We start from the raw sequence: 26,144 nt of genomic DNA on the forward strand, positions 1-26,144 counted from the left end.
TTGATTTGAATGAAGGTACTTGCTTTAACAATGCAATGTTGATCCCTCTATGTTCTGGGGGAGGGTAGAAGGCGGTGGACTCATGTTATTATCAGAGGGTCTTCAAATGCATTGTATTATGCCTAGTGAATGAAATAGATCGACCAAGAATAATGCTGTTGTAATGAGTGGCACTGTTTCCTGCTTAAAAATACATCGACAAAACAAAGTGCCATGGATAAGGTTTTCAGCCCAGTGGCATTCTTAAGGCAGGAAAGAACTCTACTGATGTACTGCAGACTTACACTGTGCACTTCCCGATGATACATCTACTGTCTTTGAACTCCACTGTAGGTGGTGTGAAGTTACAGGAAGAGTTACAAATATGCCATCCCCAAAGACAACTCAACCTTCAGTGCAGCCCGTACCATTCTTTTGCAGCCTCTACAAATAATCGAGATTACTGTACAGTCATGTGACAGAGCAGACTGAAGGCAGAACATAATCCCAGTCAATACCGCAGTGCTTAATTTGAGCCGGTGGTTTCCTGTGCTCAGCACCAGCACTTATGACAGTCTGCCACATGGTGGGCTGTTTGTCCGATTTAGAGTGAGTACAACAGTTGTGTACTAATTCAATATACGTAAAAATGACTGTTACCTGCACCCATGCTAATCTTATAGCGTTGGGGATCTACAATAGTCTGAATTGTCACATTTGGAGGAGTGTGATGGTTAGTAGGTTTGGTACTGTCATTGGCAGCGCTGGCAGGTGCAATGGGTGGTGTAGACTGCAGTGGCCTCCTGATGAGGGCCCTGGCACTTAATTTTTTACAAATTAAGCACTGCCATACCAACATAAACTTCTTGCACCTCTTAGGTGTGCAACGATCATTGCTAGTGTGTAAATCAGGCTTCTCAAACAAGTCGCTTGTGAGCTGTTGGTAGCTCTCGGGGTACTTGTAAGTAGCTCTCCTGGGTGCAACCCAGACTACTAAATTTTGAAGCTTTTACTTGGTTGAATTAATATATGTATACCAAACTTTAGAGTATATAGTTGAGACAAAAATGTTCTTATTTTTAGAAGCTCATAAGCTGATATTTGGAGAAGAATGGCTGAATTTCCAAAATATATTTAAAGCTGATATTTGAGTGATAAATAATGTGGCATTGGGAAGACCTTTTCCAAATCGTATTTTCTTGGTGCCAGAGTCATCACAGCTATGGTTGTTATGTACTACCCATGTAGAGGCATTCCATATTGACAAAGTGTTCCATACATTTCTGTTTGCAACCATGTCTGATGCACTCAGGTGATCGCTGGTAGTAAGTAGTCTTGCATAGGTGTAAAACAGAGATGTCCCACACATTTGCCACTAAGTTGGTAAGGAGTGGAATAATGTTACTAAATTAGTTGTTGTTGTTTAGCAATACCAATCGCACAGATGTAGATGGAAAAAGGAGTTACATTACTAGACATAGGCCAACCATTATAGTCATTTAACCACCGGCAAATAAACCAATATATGGCATATAGCATTTAAATTCAAGTCAGGATTAAAACAGAAAAGAGAAAGCCAGAAAATTGTTTTTTGGAAAAATATATATCGTTTGAATATTTATTCAAGTGTTTACATTTTATCGCAATCATAGCAAAACATTAAAAATTACACATACAGTATATTATACATTTCATTAAAAGCATAAAAAATCACCAAAGTAGACAAAACAAACGTTGGTTTAAAAATTCGTAAGAACAGGGGTCGACGCAGCGTTTCGGTTAAGAACTAACAATAAACAACCTTCTTCAGGACCAAGTTCTAAAAAGAAACAGACAATTACTTTTTTGCGCATACATTTTTTACAGACACAACATATCTCCCCAAAAACATTTCTAGTTGGCTAAATTTTTAGGGGTTGGCACTAGTCAGAAGCTGGTGGTATTTTTTAATTTTATTGGTATTGTTAAAGCAACTATCCAATCAATAGGGTCAATTATAAAAGGATCCCAGAGTCTATTAATGTGTCAATTTTATGGCAAAGACATCTTATTCATCATGTCCAAAAGACAGCACAATTACCTGTATTTAGCATTGGCTTCCAGATATATCCTGGAGTGCCTGCGCCCGATTAAGAAATCCGGACAGTGCTTTATTGAATTCGTAGTGCTTTTGATATAGCATACACAATATTGATCTCTGTGGGTGATAATGAAAGTATGGATAAATCATTAATGTGCTTATATTTTTCTTTGGTAGTACTAGTCAATATAGCACATAGCTACCTTGTGTTCATATTGGGAGGGTTCACGCTCTGGTAGTAGGAGCCACCGATATTGGTTTAAAAAGTGCTGTAAATAAATATACCTCTGTTACCATAGTGCAAATAAAAGAGTGATTATCAAATATCCTATGTGGTTGTAGTTATTCGTACTTACCCAGGTATTAATTTACTGGCACCTAAGAACTTTCACGAGCTTTTCAATTTGCTTGTCTTGCAGATATGGCGTTCCTGCCCTGGCGGGGATTCACCTGCCGCTGATAATATAAAGGAAGGGACTATTATTAGAGTCACTATTCATTTAGTCTTTGTCCTGTATATTATTACCATAGGGTATCAAGACATTAACTCTATTATTTAATGTGCAACCTCGTACTATTGGTGTTGCTGAAGATTTTAGTGGTTACTAGCCTGTTAGTTCTATATTGTAATTAAGGCATAGCGGTGCAGTAGCGCCCAATATTCTGGCCATATTGCCCTATAACGAACTATCAATGTAGTGCTTCAATTTGTTTTTATCAGGACCAATTTTTCTACCATATGTCTCTTAGCAATGGTAGTAGTGATATCCTATGGTGGCGTGTAGTTATATAACGTGTCTACTTCTTTGTTCTGTGTATAACACGTAACATTGCATTGCAATTTATATAACCACAGGGCAAGGACACTGCAAGATTCAATCATTAAGTGTGTGTATAAAAATCCGTTCGCTAGGGCTTAGTCTAGTGTCTTTAGAAGCCCGCCCGCCGGCTTGTCTGATAGCCCTTCAAGAAATGATAACACATCACTCGATAAAGATTTGTTAAATATGTAGGGCTCCGCTCACCAATTTAGCAGGTTCAGGAGATCAAGACCTAATGCGTAATAAAGCGCGGAGCCGCCCGAATGCTAACCGGACTTTGCTCGGCGCGGGGCGAGTTCGAAAGTAACGTGGTCTGTCGCCTTCAGCTTACCTGGGAAATGAGATTAGGCCTCCCTGCTCCTACTCCGTCAGCGTATCCGGGATTCTGGTCGAAATTGAAAGTAGCAGGAAGACGCTTGTATTGGAATATTTATAGCACCGCATTCCTAATTGGGCGGGCAGTATCCTGCTTATTGATTGGGTAACGGGTTGTCACGTGAAGCCTCGTTTGTTTAACTCTATATATTGGTAGCGTTTTGGACAGCGTAACTAACGCTGTGCAGCCCATTTGATGTATGCGGTGTGTTTATCGCGTTTGGCCAATTATATCTTGAGGATTTGGAACTACAATAATGTTCCGGACCAGCGTAATAGCCGCTGTGCATACCGCTTAATGCATGCGGTATGTTTGTTGCATTTAGGCTTCTGACTAGTGCCAACCCCTAAAAATCTAAAAATTTAGCCAACTAGAAATGTTTTTTTGGAGATATGTTGTGTCTGTAAAAAATGTATGCGCAAAAAAGTAATTGTCTGTTTCTTTTTAGAACTTGGTCCTGAAGAAGGGGGTTTATTGTTAGTTCTTAACCGAAACGCTGCGTCGACCCCTGTTCTTACGAACTTTTAAACCAACGTTTGTTTTGTCTACTTTGGTGATTTTTTATGCTTTTAATGAAATGTATAATATACTGTATGTGTAATTTTTAATGTTTTGTTATGATTGCGATAAAATGTAAACACTTGAATAAATATTCAAACGATATATATTTTTCCAAAAAACAATTTTCTGGCTTTCTCTTTTCTGTTTTAATCCTGACTTGAATTTAAATGCTATATGTCATATATTGGTTTATTTGCCGGTTGTTAAATGACTATAATGGTTGGCCTATGTCTAGTAATGTAACTCCTTTTTCCATCTACATCTGTGCGATTGGTATTGCTAAACAACAACAACTAATTTAGTAACATTATTCCACTCCTTACCAACTTAGTGGCAAATGTGTGGGACATCTCTGTTTTACATCATACTTCCCCTGTCCCAAATCTGAGAGATAAGGGGTCCTCCTTTTACTTTCTATGTCTTGCATAGGTGCCCACTTATGCATTATTGTCTGTTGTAGTCAGTATTACAACACTAACAATAGTGGTAGCTCTCGATGAGTTAAATTGAACAAAAGTAGCTCTTATTACAGAAAAGGTTGGAGACCCCTGGTTTAAATGATGGGGCCAGAGATAGTGAAGCCAATTATTAGCTATGTATAACAAGGGGCACGTTCATAGGACTTTTATTCATCACTAACCTCATCTGTTTTTGGAAAGTCAAAAATTGTCGGAACAGCATCCTTCCGAATTCGAACAGCTTTTCCACTTGTATCAAAGCAGCTTTCGGTGAAATGTACAGAGCAGACACAGCTGCAAGCTGTGGGTTTCCAGGGCTTCTCTTCTTCGCCAGTCCGGCAAACAGCTGCTATCCATTGCTGCCTTCTATCGGGCTCATTTGGGAATCTAGAACACACAAATGAAGGATTTCTCTACCATCACTGAAATAAAAGAAACCGCTGCTAGAAATTTGAAGCATACCCTCATATGGTGATGCAGAAACATTGAAACGAAGGGTCTTACAAGTATTATTTTGCAGTAGACATTTAAAACAGCTAACATAATTTTGTATCACTGAAACACAAAACGTACACAATAGAAACATATGATCGCTACCAGTAATAAGTAGAAATACCATTATGAGAATGGATTTCATGCAGATGTACGTCATTATAAACAGTGCTTAATAGTATTTAAATGAGGACTACCCAAATTACCATTATTTTTCAACCTCGAGCTATAGAACTCTCCTACATTACTGAAATACCCCAACCATAAAACTCAAAAGTGGAAATACTGTTTCAAGTCATAAGATTCTAACTTCTCGGAATCCCAGAAAACTGGAAAGGGTTTATACTTTAAACTGCAAGTGTAACTTGTTTCAGTGTTTCAGCAGAAGCAGATCAACATCCCACTATCGTTTCTGAACACATTTTAACCCCTTCCGTGCTCCCGTCGGCCGTCGCAAGCACTACCTCCCTGGTGCTGCGAACGGCCGACGCAGCCCCGCCCACTCCGTGGAACACCCGCACTGCGGTGAAATATTCGCCAGGGTTAACGGGTTAAGAATCGTGTAGAGCAGTGATACTCAAAGTACAGCCCAGGGGCCGCATGCAGCCCTCCTGACCTTTACATGCAGCCCCCCTGACCTTTACATGCGGCCCCCTGGTCAACAGAAGGACTAGGCTGCTGGTTACTCTGAATCAGAAGTATGATTAACAAGCATTTGCAATGCAATCGATCTCGCCTTTGGGACCTTATATGCATTTAGCTATGCAGCACATTAGCCTGGGTGCTGAAACATCTACTGTTCTTTAACATGGAGGGAAAGTAAGCACCAAACTGCGTGACACGCAAGGTAAGGGAACACATGGAGAGAAATATTGCCTTTCAGTGGGAAATGGTATAGTCCAAAACACTGTTTTTATTATAAAATCAGGGCCTTCGGTGGTTATATCACTGAAAAAACAATATTTGAAAAAAATATTATTGTCTACGGGTGCTCGTGGAAGACAATTTCTATGGACTGGAATCTAGAGAATGCTAAAGTGATTCTGGTATTTTACTGGCCTCTGCTGGTCGTTTTCTATTAAGAAAGTTAAATAGAGGCAGTTGCCAGAAAAATTTAAAAAAAGAAAGTCCCTCAGCAGAAAGCAATTCCGGTATTTTACTGACCTCTGCTGGTCGTTTTCTATCAAGACAGTTAAACAGAGACAGTTGAACAGAAAAAAAGCCCCTAAGCGGAAGCAGACAAGTTCTAGAGCGGATTTCCAGAGCCCACAAAGTACATACACATATAAGTATATAATAAGTACATACTAAAGTATATACAAGAGGTCTTGAATGCTTGACCTATAAAGATGTTAGATAAACAGGCAAGTCTTTATTTAAACGTTAATTAAAGTTCAAGAAAGGAAATAACTAGGTTGTCCTGCACCTTTAACTTCAGGAACAACTTCGGTTTTAAGGACATATTGCAGCAAAAGTGTAAACATATGATAAGATCTCTTTATAAATCCAAAAAAGTATTTCATTAACATTCAGAGCCATTTCATCTTAGTACATCAGATTAAATCATTTCATTGAGAAGTAATTTCTTTTTAAGTGATAGTTTTCAAACATAAATTCAGAAACATCGATTCATCCCGCACCCTGAAAACTATGCCAGTAGTGAACTAAGAAAGCAAAAGACACATAATTGATGGACGGAATGCAGAACAAATCAAAACATTCACCCCGAGTAAAGAGATCTGGGTTAAATCCATCATTCTTTTACTCGCCATACCACCTTAGTTTAGACCTGGCCATATGCAAATCAGTCTTGACCCTGTGCCTCATGGGAACAGCCCAGCCCGAACTGCCAAGCCAGGTCCTCCCTGGACCGGAAACAAGCATCCTAGGACCGGTTTCAGGGTTTCCCCCTCTTCAGCCAGGATAGCTTGATTCCAGGTTTTCAGGGGGCACTTCTAAGGTGCCCTCTGTGTGCATGTAATCACAAATCCGCCATTGGAATCAGGGTGGGCTTGAGAATATGAGATGTTTGATGCAAAACATCCCTATTTTCAGTGAAGTCATCATGTAGCGGGGGAATTCATTTTCACCAGTGTCCAATACATGTTCTTAATGGCTTCCCTGTTCACTTGCACTGGTAGTAATAGACTGACCAGCACAGGGGCATATCTGCTCATGCAGGTATGCCCTCACATGTAATATAAAGCAACCTGCCTTAGCCCTTTAAGTGTTAAGGGACATGGCACACTGGGATGTGTGACAGGTCATGTTTTCACTTTTGTCTGAACCAGACCACGCAGCCTGCGATAGCATCCCTGCCTGAGTTTGGTGAGGGATACCTTAGGGTGGCACAATTTGTGCTGCATCCCTTGGGGGATTCTCTTTAGTACCTCAGGCCCTAGGTGCCAATGGTACCATTTTACTAGGGACTTATAGAGGGTGCTAAAGGTATTGCCAATTGGGGGAACAATTAAATTTTGGGAAAGAGATCTGGCACTGGGGACCTGGTTAGCAGCAACCCAGTGCACTTCCAGCCAAAATCACATCTTGTACCAGGCAAAAAGTGGGGGTAACCATGCCAGAAGAGGGTACTTTCCTACACAAAGCAAACAGCAGGGCCTTTTGGAGTGGAGAACTACTGAATTTGCAATGCTTGTTACACAGATCATCGAGTCTGTGCTCAAAATGGTGATGCAGAGCTTAGTCCACTCACATCTGGGGATTTCATTAGTATCCCATGGCTAACTTTTCTTGAAATAAAACTTTGTCGGACACTTGCTACCTGATGCTAAAATAAACTGACAGGCGATTCTGCTCCCTACCTTTCTGCCACACAACAGTGAAGCTCCTTGTATGAGTGCATAGGAAGGAATGAAGCAGTTTAGATAAGTAGGCAAAGGTAAGCAAGAGTAGTTTTATTACTTAATATATTTTTGTGACGTTTACGTTGTACTGCGCTAGTACCTAGAAATTACAGTGGTAGTTACTGGAAAAAAAATATGTAAATAACTAAAAATACACTCTAGTACACTATATTTGCGAAATATAGTATAGTGAAATGTAATTTTTTTTTTTTACAAACTTAATATACTTTTACCTTTTTGTAAGTACCGCAGTACTTGCTATGTAATACCGCGGTCCTCTGTAAATTAAAATAAATAAATACATGAGTAAAAACTTGAAAATACATTGTAGTACACTATATTTGAGAAATGTAGTGTAGTACATGGTATTTTTTATGTCTTTAAATTTAAAGTACACCAGTACTCACGGGAAGACCAAATGTTGGTAGAGGTGGATGATATTTCTATATTTTTGTGGGGGGGGGGGGGGGGTAAAATATTTTTAATGGCATTTCGTTATTATGCAGGCTACATACACCGTGAAAGATCATTGAGGGTATACAGTACAGTTTCCGCTTGCCATACAGTTTACGGGTGCAGTAACATTAGGCGTGGGCATAAATTATAACATATCAAACATCCTTGTTCCTAGGGGAGGCGTGAAAACATATGTTGTTGCCTGTATGACGTACCGTTGTTCTTGTGCTGACCTACCGTGCCGGTGTTAGACAACACCGCTTGTTGTGTTTTATTTTAAAGGGGGGAACATAACTCTTCAACATGAGTAACAAGAACTGGGATTCACTGTATAGGAGCTATCACATATTTGTGAGGGCCTGTAGGCCATCTGGTCGGTGTCAGACTCTAGGTTGCGTGGCGCGGGGTGTCTGCATGGGATATGCTAGTTGTTATTCATGTTCAGGTTGGGAGGCCACGCCTTTCTAAATATCATTTTTTTTTAGGGGGGGGGGGGGGGGAGTGCTCTGCGCATTACCCAACGCGCCTCCTCTGTAAGAGGCGGGGTGGTCTGTGCGGGTGGCTCAACTGCTGCCTCCCGTTTGTGTACATAGAATTGTGTCGCCCATTGAATGGAAATGTGGTGTTAGAGAGTGCCTCGAATTTCTTCAGACCTAAGCACCTCCTCTTCTGAGGCTCCCCACTTGTTAACCGCTCCCATCCAAGCCGCAAGCGATGGCCCTCCTGGAGCTCTCCAATGCATTGTTATACATCTCTTCGCTAATAGGATCGCTAGGGAGACGAACAGTGCCTCCACCTTTTGGTGCTTTCAACGCCTGGCTATACCCAGTGAACAGACCTCCCATGTGTTAAGATCTGTAAGCCCTGTTACCTCTAGTAGGGTGGTGTGCATCGAGGCCCAGTATGTGCGAAGTGCCGGGCAATCCCAAAACATATGGAGGAATGAAGCACTGGGTTCTGGGAATCTGGGGCAGGTGAGGTGTGTGTTTGGGTAATAGCATTGTAGCAGCTAGGGATTAGATATGGACGGTGCAGTATGTGATATTGTATGTTTTTGAAGCAGTAGTTGCAGGACTCCTTTTTAGGGAACTCAAGTGCGTCTTCTCATTCTTTATCGTGGAGGGACCTTTGGAACTCTGCTTCCCATATGTTAAGAGTGGTCGCGCCCAGTACCCACAGTGCTTTGTACAGCCATGTCACTAAAAGTCACCCAGGACCCATCTGCATGATTGTATGCAAGACTGGGTGCGTGGGCGGTTCCGTGTCTATAGTGTGCCACATTCTGCGGCAATCTACCAGTAGCTGCCTATGTGTGAGAAATTGTCCATTTGGGAGGTCTGTATCAGCGGCGAGTTCTGCAAACATCTGCAGTTGCCCGTTTGTAAACAGGGCTCCCGCTTCTGTGATAGAGTGCTCAGTCCACGTGCGTAATGCGCGCTCTGGGTAGTGACTTCGGCCTTTGGGAAAGCCCACCAGTAGTTGTATAGGGGAATACATAGGAGTTGTGCAGCTCATTTTGTGTACGCGTTTCAGACATGCTTGTGCCACTGCTATCTGGAGTGGGCCATCTTGAATAGGCTCTGCACCCTGTAGCAGCATATGATGTATAGTTGGGACTGTAACAGGTCCCACAATTGTGTGAGTTTCTGTCATTGCGCGGCCTGCAGTCCACTGTGACACCCATTGCAGCTGAGCCACCAGGAAGTATGCCTTGAAGGAGGGAGCACCCAGACCTCCCTGATCCATAGGCGCTGTAGTTTGGCTAGGGCTATTCGTCAGCGTTCTGTTCCCCAGATGAGGGTAACAAAGAGGGTATTCAGTTCCCGGAAAAAGGGGTGGGGGGGGGGGATCACTGGGAGATTGGTAAAGTAATATAGCAGTCGCTGGACCAGTATCATCTTGGCCACTGCAATTTTCCCTATGGGAACCAGTGGGAGATCCTTCCAGAAATTCACGGAGGACCTGGCTAAAGTCTTACGATGGGTTCCCTTGTACATGTCCTGTGGCATGTGGTACAACCGTACTCCTAGGTATCGAAATGCTTGGGAGCTACATGGAATGTGGTGTCCACCCATTCGCAGTTGCTGGGGGATGGGGGGGGGACCGCTTGAGAGTGGGTATATTGTGGGCTTAGTCCACTTGACCCGTAAACATGCCACCATTTTGAAGTCTTGTAGGGTAAGTAAAGGGGTGAGGTCTGATGTGATGTCACGGATGTAGATGAGGACATCATCTGCGTATAATGACACCTCGTGGACCATGCCCGCAATTGGTATGCCCCATTTTTCTCCCTTCCTGTGAAGGCGGATAGCGAAGGGCTCCATTGCCATCACAAAGCGCCGGGGGGGAGAGCAAACAGCCCTGCCTTGTGCCCCCAAGTATTGGAAATGATGGCCACAAGTAGGGCCCTAGTTTCACTCTGGAAGTTGGTCTAGTGTATAAGAGCTTAGTGAATGTGAGCAGGTGAAGTCCCACTCCCATCTTCTGTAGGACCCAGAAGGAGATAGAGCCAACACAGGGTGTAAAAGGCCTGATCCAGATCCAGGACCAGGCATGTGATGTGCGGGAAATGATTGTGGACCCGATCCTGGACATGGAAAGGGTGTCTAATGTTGTAGGAGGTGTTCCTCCGCAGCACAACCCCAATTTCGTCTGGGTGTATCAGTGTACGGAGGACTGGGGAGTATCTATCCGCCAGTATTGTCCCAAATAATTTGCAGTCTGCTGGTAACAGGCATATAGGTTGGTGTGATCATGCATGGTGGGGGTCCCTGTCCGGTTTAAGAAAGGAAACTATTACTAATTCAAGCATGGATTGCGGTAGCTCTCCCTCATCTGAAGTCAACTGGTATCATTTTACCAGCTGAGGCACCTGTTGTATAGAGAAGGTACGCAAAAACTCTAGGGGGAATCCGTCCAGGTCGGGTGCTTTGCATGTAGCCAGCACCTGAAGTACTTGCGTGACATCCGATGCAGTGATTTTATCGTCTAGCGTACGTCGATCAGTCCGAGATATAAGGGGGAGTATGCTTAAGAATCGGTAGAATAGTTAGAATGGTTCAGAGTCTACTGTGGTTGGGGCAGCATATAGTTGTTTGTAGTGTTGCTGAAAGACTTCTAGGATGTACCAGGGTACCAGCTACACTGCGTATCTCAGTGATCGGTGGGAGGGTAGTGTTTTGTTTCACAAGCCAAGCCAGCAGCACGCCAGCCTTGTTCTATTCCTTGTGTACCTTAGTTGCATGTGCTTTAAAATTATACCTACGGATGTCTGCTAGCGTCTCTGCATATGCGGTTTTAGCGCCAGTTACTCGGGGTGGCTTCCCCTCTATCTGCTGCTTGCGTTAAAGTGGCCAATGCGTGCTCCTTTTCGACTACGCCCCGCTCTAGGGTTTTGCGCCCCTCTGAGATGTGTTGTATGCATATGCCTTGGATTACCACTTTGAATGCATTCTATTCCATTGTGCTGGTGGTCGCTGTGTGCGCATTCTCGTTGAAAAAATTTTGTATATGTGTCACTTGAGTTTGTCTAAAGAATGGGTCATCTAGGCATTCTTTGGGCAGGCACCAAGTTGGGACTGGGGACCTGGGTGGTGGCCACGTCAAGGTATTCGAGTGGGCGGCATGGTCGGACAGGACCCTAATGATTCAGAAAAGGGGGTGGTGATGAACAGAGTGTCTGAATTAAGCAGACCACTCTTACCCAGTCCAAAGATCAGGGCTTGATCCATCACAGTTTTTTAGCTCACTTCACCATCCCAGCTCAGAACTTGGCTATATGCAAATTAGTCTGACCCTGGCCCAGTGCATCATGGGAACAGGGCAGACCAAACTACCAAGCCAATTCTTATACTGGGAAGGAAACAAGCTACCGGGGACCGGTTTCTGGCATTTCAGCCGTCTTCGGCCCGGCTTGCTTGAATCCTGATGGTGCAATGAGCTAGGGACTCACATCTGAGTATACCCTTCCACGCTTATGGTGGACAAAAATGATTCAGAAAGGGGGGTGGTGATGAACAGAGTGTCTGAATTAAGCAGACCACTCTTACCCAGTCCAAAGATCAGGGCTTGATCCATCACCGTTTTTTAGCTCACTGCACCATCCCAGCTCAGAACTTGGCTATATGCAAATTAGTCTGACCCTGGCCCAGTGCATCATGGGAACAGGGCAGACCAAACTACCAAGCCTATTCTTATACTGGGAAGGAAACAAGCTACCGGGGACCGGTTTCTGGCATTTCAGCCGTCTTCGGCCCGGCTTGCTTGAATCCTGATGGTGCAATGAGCTAGGGACTCACATCTGAGTATACCCTTCCACGCTTATGGTGGACAAAAATGATTCAAAAAAGGGGGTGGTGATGAACAGAGTGTCTGAATTAAGCAGACCACTCTTAACCAGTCCAAAGATCAGGGCTTGATCCATCACCGTTTTTTAGCTCACTGCACCATCCCAGCTCAGAACTTGGCTATATGCAAATTAGTCTGACCCTGGCCCAGTGCATCATACCCAGATATTCAGTCTCCTGTATCTTGGGCAAAATGGAGAAGGAGCAGAGGAAACAGTCCAAGCGGACCCTAAGATCGTGCGGGATCGAGTGGAATGAATAGAGTCGAAGGCCCAGATATTTGGAGCGCCATGCATCAGTCAAAGCTCAGTGTGTTGCCCATGCTGTGAAGCGTTTGACATGCGCTACTATAGGGGAGGCCGGGTGCTGCACATAGGATCTGTCTAGGAAGGTATTTTGCATGTACTTATTGTCCCCTCCCAACATCCATGGGGCCTGGGTATATGAGCTTAATGTGTGCGAGAGTGAGTCCCAAAATTTTCCCTGGGCAGTGTTTGGCACATAGATACTTCCCAGGAACACTGGTTGGCCATCCAAAAGCTCATGCAGGAGAACATAATGGCCATCTGTGTCTATTGTTCTGGATAGCTGCTGGAATGGAATCCCTGGGCGTTGCATTTAAGGGTCCCCGTGCATAGGCCGAATATGTTGTGGTGCAGAATATCCTGTGCCAGCGCAGTTTTTCTAATTCACTCGCTACCAAGTGGGTTTCTTGCAGCAGTGCGATCTGTGTATCCTGCCGCTTTATGAATGTATATACTGCATATCGTTTGCGTGCTGTGTGCATACCTAACACGTTCAGGGTGAGGATGGGGACACTTCCCTTATGTGCCATGTACTGGTAAGGGGGGGTCCAGGGAAGGTAGTGTGACTAGGCGCAGTGCCGAACCGTGAACCACATCCCTAGCTTTGTCTGATCCTGCAGCCCAGGTATGGCAGTAGCACCTCATCTATGTGCGTAGGCGTGTACAGTGCAGTGAAGTATAACTTTGTGTGGGAGCACAACAAGTGGGGAAAAATCCCAATACTCGGAACCTATTGCAACTGGCGATACGTCCAAACTCATTCTAGTGTACTGCGGGGGGCCCTCGCAGCCACCCTCCTAATACTATGAAGTATTAGGAGGGTGCTGGCACACAATTACTAGGTGACACTCGCTGGTGGCATTTGCAGGATCATTTTGCGCCTGGTGGGCTAAGAATAGACAAGCTATCACTATCGGAGCTGCTCGGTCTGCCACATACCTCGTATTACATAGTAGTGTGGCTTACAGGGTTGCCCTGTGCACATGATCTGCTGGTTGTTGTTCATATCAGTGTATCAGCAGTTTGTAGTGTGACCAGTGGCGGGGCCACTGAGTCCACACGCAATATTGTCCCTTCACTGCCCTCCTCCTCTCCTGACGAGAAGATGTGCGGACCTCTGTCTGAGTCTGTAGCGGGTGATGATGGTCGGAGCTCCACAGAAGCCTGCATGACCCTCCGATGTTTGGCTATGATTTGTTCCAAATCTGGGGATCCCATGGATTGGGCATTCATGTCAGGAATGGTTCTTCTGCTTTGTCGTTTCAGGTGACGGCTGAAAAATATGGTGGACCCTTCGTGCATAATTTTAAGCCGGGCTGGGAACAGTGAGTATTGTATTCCCCCTAGTCGTAGTCGGCGTTTGATGTCAAGGAATGAAGATCTTTGGTGTTGCACCGCCTGGGAGTAGTCCGGGAAGTGAATTGCTTGTTTGTTCTCGACCTGGATGGAGCTGTGTTGTCTGGCTGCTCTGAACAGCGCGTTGCTGTCTCTGAAATGCAGAAATTTTGCCCGCATCGGGCGAGGAGGGGTCCCGGCAGGGGCTTCTGCGCCGGTTTTCTGTGAGCCCTTTCGATAGAGGAAAATGCGGTATGATCTGTGACCGGCTTTAAGGACTTAGTCCATGCTTCCATGTATGCAATGGAGCCAGTGCCTTCAACTCCCTCCGGGAGTCCCAGGACACAGATGTTGCATCGCCTCGAGCGGCCTTCAAGGTCATCTATGCGTTCATACATGGTTGTTATGCGCCCTAGTAGGGTCTGCAGGGTCTCTTGGTGAGTTTTGATTGAGGGTTGCATGATAGCAATTACTTTCTCGCCATCTGACACTTTGTCCACAAACTTGCGATGGTCATCCCTGAGCAGAGTGATGTCTGTGGTTATGGTGCCAAGCCTCTCCTCCATTGATACTCTCGAATGTTCGATGGCTGCCAATTCTTTATCCATCTTTTCAGAGAGGGTCAGTTCTAGTGGGGTCATCACGCCTTTTTGTGGTGGTCTAACGCCTGTAGAGGTGTCTTGTGTTGCCACGGACGTTGCCGGGCCTGCAGTGGCGCGATGCTTACCCATGTTCTCTGGCTGAGTGTTGCTTGGTTGGTCGGGGGAGTCGTGCCCCCTCTCAGGTGGGGATGGTCGCTGTGTGGTAAGACTCTGATCCAGATGGCGTATTGCGTTACTCTCCTGTGCGGTCACCGCCTCCCGCTGCTTTATCTGCGGCGGGCCCTCTTCACAGTCAAAGTGCAGTTCCAGAGGCACCTCTCGTCACCCCCAGAGGTAAGCATCAGTCTCAGGAATCAGCGGTGCCCAGTGATGGCCATTGTCAAAGTGTGTGGCATACCTGGACTCGGCCTCTCGGGGGTCTTCTGTTGTTCACCGAGGCATTGGCATGGGCCTCTCCCGCTATGTGATGCTTCCCTGTGTCGCACGGGTGCCTACTCACCTGTGTTTACTGTCAGATGATGTGGTGGGGGCGCACAACGGGAGAGCACTCACGACCTCTGTGCGCTTCGTGTTGAATGTCTCCCTGCACACTTCCACCCGACGTTGGCCGGGCTGCAACTGGTTCCTGTCTTTAACTGGGTGTTGTCCCTGAAAAGCCTCTCACCATCCAGGGGGCACAGACCAACCCAGAGATCACCCCTGCTGCACGATGGCCACCATTTTGACTCCAGGCGTGCCTGGGCACCGTGTGTAGGGACCTCCCTCAAAGGTGCCTCTTCATTGAGGGGGCCCCGCAGTCCACTGAGATGTCGGTGTGGGCCCAGGAGCACTTCTCTATTTTATGTCTCCGGTTGCGCTCCAGCTCCTGCTCCTGCTGTTTTTTTATGTGGGGGGAAGGTCAGAGCAACAAGCAAGCGCCAGTATGCGTCCGCCAGAGGCCTGGCCATAGTTCCTCACTCCTCACATGGGTACTCCCGTTATTCACTGGGGCTGTGGCATGGGTTTCCCCTGCTCTGTGGTGCTTCCCTGTGTTATGCGGGTACCTGCCCTCTTGTGCTTACTGTAACTTGATGTGGAGTGGGGGCAGCGCGACAGAAAAGCACCTGCAGACCTCCGTGTGCTACGTGTTGGTTCTTCCCTCGCACATGGTCACCCACTGTAGGCTGAGCTGCCGCTGGGACCTGTCGTGATCTGCCTCTTCATCGAGGGGCCCCCGCAGTCCACTAAGACGTCGGTGTGGGCCGTGTGGGCCCAGGAGCACTTCTGTATTTTATGTCTCCGGTTGCGCTCCAGCTCCTGCTGTTTTTTTATGTGGCGGGAAGGTCAGAGCAACAGGCGGGCGCCAGTATGCGTCCGCCATAGGTCTGGCCATAGTTCCTTGCTCCTCACAGGGGGTACTCCCGTTATTCACCGGGGCACTAGCATGGGTTTCCCCTGCTCTGTGGTGCTTCCCTGTGTTATGCGGGCACCTGCCCTCTTGTGCTTGCTGTAACTTGATGTGGGGAAGGGGGGGGGCGACAGAAAAGCACCTGAGGACCTCTGTGTGCTACATGTTGGTTCTTCCCTTGCACACGGTCACCCACTGTAGGCTGAGCTGCCGCTGGGACCTGTCATGATCTGGGTGTTGTCTCTGTGGCGCCTCTTGCCACCCAGGGGGGTGTTAGAGGGTTTCAGGATCACCACCACTGCTCGATGGCTGTCATTTTGACTCCAGGAGCGTCTGGGCTCGGCGTGCACGATACTTCCCCAACAATACCTCTTCGTCAAGGGGCCCCTGTCATCCACTAGGGCGCCGACATGGGTTGTTTGTGCTAAGGCGCGCTTCTGTATGTTATGCGGCAGGTCGCGCTCTCGCACCTACTGCTCTCTGATGTGGGGGAGGGTCAGGGTTTCTAGCGGGCACCAGTGTCCGTCTGCCGAAGGTCGAGTTACGGTTCCCCGTTCCTCACCTTTCTCACAGCTGAAACAGTGAAGTTTTTGCCCATGAGGGGTGTCGCAGCAGGGCCAGAGCCCGATGAGGTGGCCTGCAGGGAAGGGCGTCAGCCCCGGAGTCCGGCGGTCACCATTTTGGTTCCGCTGCTGCCCAGGACTTGTTTTCTCTGCTCTGTGCTGGCTCGGTGAGGAGCCCAGTGCCGATCCCCTGTGGTGTTCCGACAGCTACAGGTTCAGTTTCAGCCACCTGGGTGCAGCAGGCGAGATTCATGCCCGATGACGGAGCCTTAACCCAGCACGTCCGCCATCTCAGCCTGCTTAGCCACCCCCCCAATGATATTCCTATATATAATCTGTCCCTTCAAACATTAAAAAAAGTTGAAAAATCGCTATTGAGTAAAGGTTTGTCAGCTGTACCGGATATGCTCCAAGATCATAAAATAGAAATTTTACAATTTTTGAAAAAACTTTGACTCCAGATTTACTTCACAAATAGTGAAGATAGGAATTTAATGGGATTTAAGAATACATCTAATTACTGCCACCCTACAACGGCCGTGCCTCCGGAGATGATTATCTTGGAGGCAACTATTCTCTGAGAGGCTGATTCTTTGTATCAGAGACACCATTTTGTACAACAATACCTCTCGGTGATGAACAGTTAGTTTTACAGTCCTTGAGTACTAATCCAAATATTGTGATCAAGCCGGTAGACAAAGGCGTTAGGCTGTGTCAAATATGACAATGACGTTTTGAGACAACTTAAATAACAAAGGACATTGCCATACGATAACGAACGACCCTACAGTAGAATTATGGTACCAAATTCTAGACATCACCAAGATAGCAGTGGATCATCAAAGAACCATTAACAAAGAATCTGAATTTCTAAATAAAAAAAGAACCCGCATCCCGGTTTTCTGTGTGCTGCCAAAGATCCATAAGAACACACAAGACCCGCCTTGATGTTCACTCATTTCAGGACGAGGATGCGGTTCAATTTTAGAAATATTGGCAAAATATATTGACTTTTTTCTAAAAACCCTTTGTAGGAGAGACTAAAGCATTTATCAAAGATTCCATGGATTTTATTTTGAAATATGAAGCAAAAGATATTGGGCCATATGTATCGAGCAAAATTGCGATCGCAAACACTGAAATTCTGCGAATTTCAGCGTTTGTGATTGCAATTTGGTTTAGTGGTATGTATTAAGGCAAAACTACCTCACAAAATAAGGAATCGCAAAGTTTGCGATTCCCTATTTTGCGATTGCATTTAAGGAATCACAATTTGCGATTCCTTAAATGCACATAACGCACATACATGCTCTTAGGGCATGTATGTGCGCCACATGTGCACCCATGCTTATTTCAGGAGAGCAACAGGGTGTCCTTTTGACACCCTTGTACCCTTGAAATTGCATTCTCAATTTGCAATTTTCTAATTAAGAATGTCTTCCCATTCATTCCTAGGGGCCTCTAGGCCCATAGGAAGGAATGGGGAGGTATTCCTTAATTGCGAATTGCAATTTGCGATTCGCGATTAAGTAATATGTAGGATTCGCAAAATTATTTGCAAATCCCACTTTTATAGCGTTTTGCTCAAATAGCGATTCTCTAAAAATCGCTATTTGAGAATCGCAAAACCCAACATTGATACATATGGCCCATTGACCATAAAGAAATATTGGTATCATTGGACATTGAGTCCTTATACACCAATATTCCACAGGACGAAACTCTTGCAGTTATGAGACACATCCTGAATAAGAAAGCTCAGCCACACATGGTGCCCACTGATTTTTTTATTAGAACATGCTATCCTATGCCTGAAGAAGAATTTCTTTAAAAATGAACTCTTTCTGCAGGTAAAGAGAGTAACTATGGGTTGTGCCTTTGCACCCAAAATAGTGAATATTTTCATGTCTTATTTGGAAGATAAATGGATTATGTAGATGACAATATGTACAAAAACAAATAGTTACATGGCATTGATATATTAATGACATTTTTCTCATGTGGCGAGGCTCTGACACCACTTTGATTGAATTGTATGTTTGGCTAAATGCTAGATCATCAGACCTACACTTCATGGTGTCATCAAGTAGAAAAACACTCATTTATTTAGATCTTTGGATTACAGTAGATGACTAAAGGTTAATTGTAAATCTGTTCACCAAACTGACTGATAGGAATACAATGCTTCACTTTGACAGAAGCCATTCTAGATACCTTAAAGAAGATCTGCCTTACGTAAGAATTTGTAGGAACTGTTCCCGTAGGAAAGGACTATTTCGCTAATAGAGGTGCTTTGTAAGAAGCTCATGAATAGAGGGTACCTCAAAAAATGAGTCAGGAATGCTCTGATGGGGTGGGATTTACCCCCTGGGAAAGCTTGTTGTCCCCCCAAAGAGAAACGGCTACCCCTTTAGTCCTCTTACCATTCCAAAGTCTCTGTTTTACTTCAAAAGGGGTAAAAACTTTGTAGCAGCATCTGGTTAAATCAGCCAAAAAGAATCAAGCTAGACTTATTGCAATGTTAGGATTACCATCTATAATAGGGCATTTTAGTGTGGGAACTGTATGGCTTGCAACTTCATAACCAATACTAAAGAAATGGCAGTTAATGGACACGCCTTATACCAACAAATATTCTCTAACTCTAACACCAAAAATGTGATTTATTGTACCTTTTGTCCATGTTACAAACGATACATTGGCTAAACCAGCCAACCAGCCAAGAACTGGATATTACAACACAGGTTACGTATTAGTCTCAAAACACCGGGGCCCCACTGGTACAACACTTTGAATCTATGGGACACACAGACAACAATATCAAATGGACAGTTTTATTTGTGGCGTTCAAGACCACTGGTTTGCATTTTGTCACAGACAGAAGTTAGGTTTACTTCTAGGGACGTTTGATAGTTTTTGTACTGAACTAAGCAGCCAGTAGATATACTTGGAAAGACGCTGAGCCTCAAAATTGCACGCACTCCTACACGGTCTCCTTTCGAACTCAAATTATATGCACTGTAACTTGCACAGCATTTCTTCATAATATTGTAATTGGATGCCAAGGTGACACATTGGCCGGTAACCCAATTTAGAGTTTCTGTTCAAATTATTGTTTACCCTCTGAGGTGTTCTAACATACTACTTTCTGACCCTTAGTAACAAGGGTTTACAATTTTTTTGCGCTGCAGATATTAAAGTAAAATTGTCTTCATGAGATGTTATCTTTGCGTGGAGAGCTGATGCGAGAGATTGTGAAGACCTATATCCCAAAGTGAAGAATATTACTAGCCAAGAGCCACTCCAGGTAACTAGTCTAAGATTGAATTCAAGAGGCATGTGTATTTAAACCTCGGAGGAGCACGTGGTCGCTTGCTTACTTTTAGTAACAAGTGGTCGTACACTTGAAATTTACATATAATGTTCTACATCACCTTGATAAACTTAAGAGTTTGATACATTCTTTGCACGACATCTCTGACTTAACCACGGTCTTCGATATCTTTACATTGGTTCTAGAGGTTGGGTTGGCTCTGCTGAAATTTGTTTAAGGGAGGGATTTATTGACGTGCTGTCTATATGATGTATTTGTTTTGTCATACATAATGCACAGGTGTAAGCATATGTGTATATAAATGTATATACACATTTCAAGAAGTTGAGGATATGACCTACAATGATTCATTTTAAAAGCTGAGATCAATGGGCCGAAACACATTGACTACATAATGGGAGGGATCCACGGAGATAATTGAAAAAAGACGATTAATTCAAAGACTGTCGGCCTAATGACATCGGATGTTTAGTATGCGAATATTAGGCAACTGCTATACTGAACTGAAAGAGGACTATCTTGTGACTGATTCGGCGGAAAATATGCTTTGGGACGTCTGTTTATTGAGATAATTATATGAGGACAGTGTAACTGCAGTTTTATGGATGAATTTGTAGCTTGATTTGAAGAAGTATGTACAAATAAATCATTCATATATAGCAACACAGATGGAGGTGTCTGGAAAAAGAGTATATTTGTCAAAGATAATGACAAATTACGGTAATGTCCAATAATAATTTATGTATTATTGTAGGCGAAAGGGTTTAGATTATTTACCATTCATATACTGCTTTGTCATCGGCAGGTACTGCGGAATACAATGAAAATACTGCATTATACCGTAGCATAATACATCATTAAGTTTAAATGCCTTATAATTTTAAAACTATATCTACTACCAAAAGGGATCATCTACAGACCACAAGCAATATTTCTGCCACTTTTCATTAAAATCCGTTCAGCCATTTTACTGTATGGCAGAGTATAAAGTCTATGTAAAATGCACTGGTGGAAAAATGCATTTCGAGACCCGATCTTTTTCTTTGCACCCCCTTAACGAATCACTGCAATACTTTGCATCATCTGTTAATGTAGAAAAAGCAATAGGTCTGTTAAGTTTAGAGAAGATTTGTCAAATGGTGGCAAAGTTATTAGCAAGCAAAAATCCTAGGGCTTCCCATCTCTAAGAACCCTAACTATAACTAATATATAAGTGTGGCAGTCGCCACTGTGTATGTATAGTTAGGATCTAGTTACCATAGGAAGAACATTTTTTGGTTTACTAATAACATTGGCGCCATTTGATGAATCTTCATGAAACTTTCCACACAAAAAAATCATCCATCTAAGCTCCTTCCATGAAAGTTTTAGGGTGATCCCTCAAGCAGGGGCTGAGGAAAACAAGAGTTGGCAATGCAATAGGACTCACATTTACGTAAGTTTGAGCTTTTGGCATTGTAAATGACAATGTCTTTTATTTATGTTTTGGTGTGTAAAACAAATAAAAGGCATTGTCATTTGCAATGCTAATAGCTGAAACTCTCGCAAATGCGAGACCTATTGCATTGCAAATGCTTGTTTTAATTGGACTGGTCTCAAACTTCCCAATAATTTAACACTCCAAAGAACCAACCCACCGGCTTCCCTACAAACACACATCGTCCCAGAGATAAATATGTTGATCTAAAAATGTAACATTCAGCAACAGAGAAACTACTCTTTATTGCCACATATGCGTGTTATGTTTGTGGATGATACTTTTATGGGGCACAGTCTCATAGAATTCAGTGGTATTGTCCCCATGGGGAGGGTTGGGGGGAGGGGCGGTGGGTTTTGTTTTTCACAGATAAGCCTTGAGACGTGCTACAGGAGGCAGGCGGCCCATGATAGGGGGAAAGTTGTGAGAAAGGGCTGTTCCCACCCCGCTGCAGCCGAGTGAGAGAGAGAAGGCCCCGAAGGAGCAGGCACGTCTGCTTGCCTTTCAAATGTACCCATGCAGGTAGAGTGCCAGAACTTCGCCGCTCCCTTCCCCATAATGAGCGCTTTGTGAGCTGAGCGGCTGGCGGGGCCAGCAGCTGTCACACTGTTTGCACTCGTTGTAAACAGGCCTCGCACCCTGCGCCCATCGGGGAGGGGGCGCCTTTGGCATGGGGGAAGGGTCCGAGAGGTGCCAGGCACGAACTGCATTCACAGTTAGAAAGGGGCAATAAGGGTGCCAGGCATTGTGTGCTTGCAGAGAGGACTACAGCTAAACACACACAGAGGAGCGGAGAGGTGGTAGGCATCACATGCATAACCAGAGGGGCAACACAGTTCTATGCACGCAGAGGCGTACCGGAGGGAAATGAGAGGTGCCAGTCACAGTGTGTGCCCGAAGAGAGAGGGAGGTGATGCTACAGCGATGCACGTAGAGGGGCTGAGGGGGGAGATGTGCAAGGCACTGCATGCGTGCAAAAGGAGAGGAGACGATACAGTGCCAGGCACTGTGCATGCAGTGGGTTACCGGGAGAGGCACGAGAGAGGTGCCACGCCCAGTGTGCATTCAGAGGAATGCCAAAAGGGCACGGGAGGTGTCATGCACAGCGTGCATGGCTCAGTATGTGTCCGCAGAGGTACACTGGGTGGTGGTTTGGGAGGCGGGTGCTAAATCAGTGTATGAAGAGGGATGGAAAGCGAGAGGTGCTAGGCACAGCATGCATGCACGGAGTGGGACAGTAGGGTGCAAAGGCACAGTGTGTACGAGCAGAGGGGCACAGGAACGATTGGCCTAACGAGACGCTCCGTGAGAAGGATGACCGAGTGACTGGCAGACAGGCAATTTGACAAAGTGACAGACAGCTAGACAGGCAGTTAAGGGGGTGAGGGGACAGTCCGGCTGACATATAGAGAGACCACCGAACAGACAGTCCAGCACGCAGACAGACAAATAGTCAAGTAAAAATGTAATCTTTGAAGAAAAAGAAGTTACTGGCTCCAGTTCGTTCTATCACAAGAGGTAGAGGATTTTCACGTTAAGGGGCAATGGGGAAGATCATTTTGGGGTGGTCAGCCCTTTCGGGGCAAGGGCTGTGGCCAGAGCTCCCTGTCTGTTGAGAAATCCCGGTTCCAGTCCCTTCCACTTCCAGTAATTCCACCCAGTTTCCTCTCAAAGCTTGACTATCCAAAAGTGGCGAGATGGGGGTGGGCTGCACCATCGGATACACTGCTAGAGAGGGCTATTGGTAGCGTGAGCTGGGCAGGAGGCGCTGGCAGGGTTCTGGGACGGGGTATCGCCCAGGGGGCAGGAGGCTGGAATTCTGAACCTAAATACCCCATTTGTCAGTTGCCCCGACAGACAGGGGAATGCAGGCCGACAATGGGCAGATTGCCTGGTCCGCTCCCACCAGGTTAAGGGGAAGGAGGCTGCCCGGGGAGTGCAACCAACGGCCGCTATTACCAAAACAAACAGAGCTCTTTCAAGGAGAGAGAGCAGCATGCTGGCCATACTTTTAACTTATACACAACACGTTTGTGCCATGCCTAACTAGGACACACGGCGACGGTTGACGGGGCGAGTGTGCTCTGCTGGGACTGTTTTCAGTGTGGAGGTCCGCGCTACGCCTAGGCACGCGACTGAGCTGCTTTAAATAAGCATTAATACTTAGGGAACAACCAGTGGTGCACGCACAACACAGAGTAGCAGGGCCGGGAATCGGAAGTAGTGTGGTGGACCACAGAGGAGCGGGGGAGGGAGCGCGGCAGCGAGGTGAACGCGCGCTACTGCGAGTGCTAGCCACCGTCTGGAATGGACGTTACAAAGGCGGGACATAAGCCCGCCTTTGCCCAATCGCGTGCCTTTTTTTGTAAAAAAAACAAAAAAACATGCAAAAGCCAATGCACGACGGCGAAAGCGATCACACGCACAAGCGTGTGGTCAGCTTTTAAAACCCCATACAAAAGGGCTCTCTCTGCGCGAGCAATGCTACGCATTGCAACGCAGGTGCGAGCCCTAAAAAGGGGGTCCCAAAACACAATTTTGGTTTACTAACAACTTTGGTGTCGTTTGATGAATCTTCACAAAACTTTTGAAAAAAAAAACATCCATCTCAGCTTCTTCCTTGAAAGTTTCAGGGTGATCCTTCAAGCCAGGGCTGATGCCAAACATAATTTTCCTGTGAATTTGACAGAAAGCATGCTTTTTCTTAGTGTAAATCCATTAGTGGATTTTAAGAAATAAAGGTTCAAAATATATATATAACTGGGCGATTGGGTTCTTCTGCGTGAGACCCACAGACACGCAACTTCAAATAAAAGTGTGATTTGATTGGCCGAGGGGGCTTCTTTCCTGTCTGCTGTCTCACTCCCGTGGGAGTGAGAGGCTTCCCCGAGTCACAAGGGAGCTCACTCTGCGATTGGCTGGCTGCAATATGAGGAAAAATGTTGCAGCTACAATTCCAGGACATGGGAACTCTGTTCCAGATAGACCCCCACATTTATTTTAAAAACTTTTTGGGGGTTGCTGCAATCTTGCAGGACACTCGCTTGAGCCAGCAGGGCTCCCCTTCTCATGCAACTCTCTCACAGGAGCAAAGAAAGCTTGCTGACTCCAGCAAGTGTCCCGGGGGGATTGCAGAAACCAATAAAAAAAAGCGAGTGTAACTATAACTCACACCCTCACCATGCACTGCTTATGACCTCACATATTACATCACTCATATTACATCACTCATGACATAGTCTATCACATTTTTGATAACATAAATACGACTTCTGGAAGGGCATCATTGCCGACAACACTGTGCATGGCGGGGCGTGAGTTATAGTTACTTGAAATAAATATAACTGGTGAATGTCAGAGTATTTTTTAGTTTATTCGTTACATTTAAACAGACATTTTCACCAAACTAGAACATCACTAACCTTTTTTAGAGCTCGCCTACGCAGCGCGCGCATGAGCTGCATAGGAGGAGACCTCTTGAAATCGGTTTGGTTTTGCTCCCAAAAACATGCAGCATTGCATTGCTTTCAATGGCAACACGTGCACGTTTGCCGATTCCCTTGCGGGAGCGAGCTTTGAAAACATCTGTTTGTAATTAACTTGCAAACAGATAGTTCCCTCTGGGAAACAGGCGCAGGCCCCCTCCTCTCTCCTCTCTCCTCTCCCCCCTGCTGCATCCTCCTCTCCTAGTCAAACTTGTTTCTTCTGTGAACATATGATGTCTTGCCCAGTATGAAGATATTTTAAGTTTATTTCTTTTTATTTTCATTGGGGTTCTGTTCTAGCGACTTCCTTGTACATTTGTAGGCATGGTCTTCACAATCCCCTGGGCTGATGGGACCGTGTGTGCCCAATCGATGATTTGCGTGGCAGTCATTAGGTTTGCATTGCCTTCTCTGTCCCTCTGTGAGGTGGGGTATGCGTGGTAGGATATTTCCCTGGTTATGCTTTTCAGGCAAATTTATCCCATATTGGCATGGCGTTATCGCGTCTTCCCGAGAGTTCCCTTTGCCATAATATATGGGAGTACAACAGCAACACACTCGCTTCTGGAATCATTTAGCAATGGAACTTGCCTCGGTAGAGGCAGGAGGGTTGGCGGGAGAGGCGAATTTTGGTTTTGAGCCCCCTTACATCCCTCATCAGAAGAGATTTTTTTCTACAGGACCAATGTATAGAACCAGAGTCCTTTCCATTACATGGTGCAGGTTAGAGGGTTTTGTCCCAGTAGTGGAACGATTTTGAGAAACAATCCTTCCCTCCGGTTTTAATGAAGAGGTATCCTATTGAAGCATTTTTGTAGGAATTTTCAACATCTGTCAAGTTGGATAACCTGATGGCTGGGCTGGCTACCCAGGGTATGGTAGTTTCTGAAGACATATTACCCACGGATCCGGTGGGTAAAAGAAAGAAAATGGTGTACGTTGCATCTAATTTTGCAGTTCATGCCAATGCGTATACCACATACCCGGTGCAGTCCCTGTTAAACGACTTTCAGTCGCTCGCCAACCGTTGAACGAGGTAGCAAATTGCTCTGCAGTGATGTATTTAATGGAGAAACAAGTTTGATTTCTTTCGGACATTTCTTTTGATAATCTTTGTGCAGCAGCGTGCTTCTATTGCAGCACAGCGCCATATTTGGATGCGGTCATGAAAAACTGATGCTTCACAAAAAGCAATCTTGATGAAGATCCCTTTTCACGGGGGA

The 26,144-nt window shown here is 45.2% G+C and overlaps 1 protein-coding gene across 3 annotated transcripts in view; it reads right to left on the reverse strand.

Annotated features, from left to right (window-relative positions):
- LOC147692640 (uncharacterized) overlaps positions 1-26,144 on the reverse strand; it is a 234,514-nt gene that overhangs the window by 204,589 nt on the left and 3,781 nt on the right. For all 3 annotated transcript variants that reach the window (XM_086938823.1, XM_086938820.1, XM_086938821.1), the window contains exon 2: positions 4,458-4,662. In XM_086938823.1, coding sequence (XP_086794949.1) covers positions 4,458-4,662 — 205 coding nt within the window. The remainder of the gene's footprint in view (positions 1-4,457; positions 4,663-26,144) is intronic.

The sequence above is a fragment of the Lissotriton vulgaris genome, chromosome 9 (genome assembly GCF_964263255.1).
Source record: "Lissotriton vulgaris chromosome 9, aLisVul1.2, whole genome shotgun sequence".
Taxonomy (NCBI): Eukaryota; Metazoa; Chordata; class Amphibia; order Caudata; family Salamandridae; genus Lissotriton; species Lissotriton vulgaris.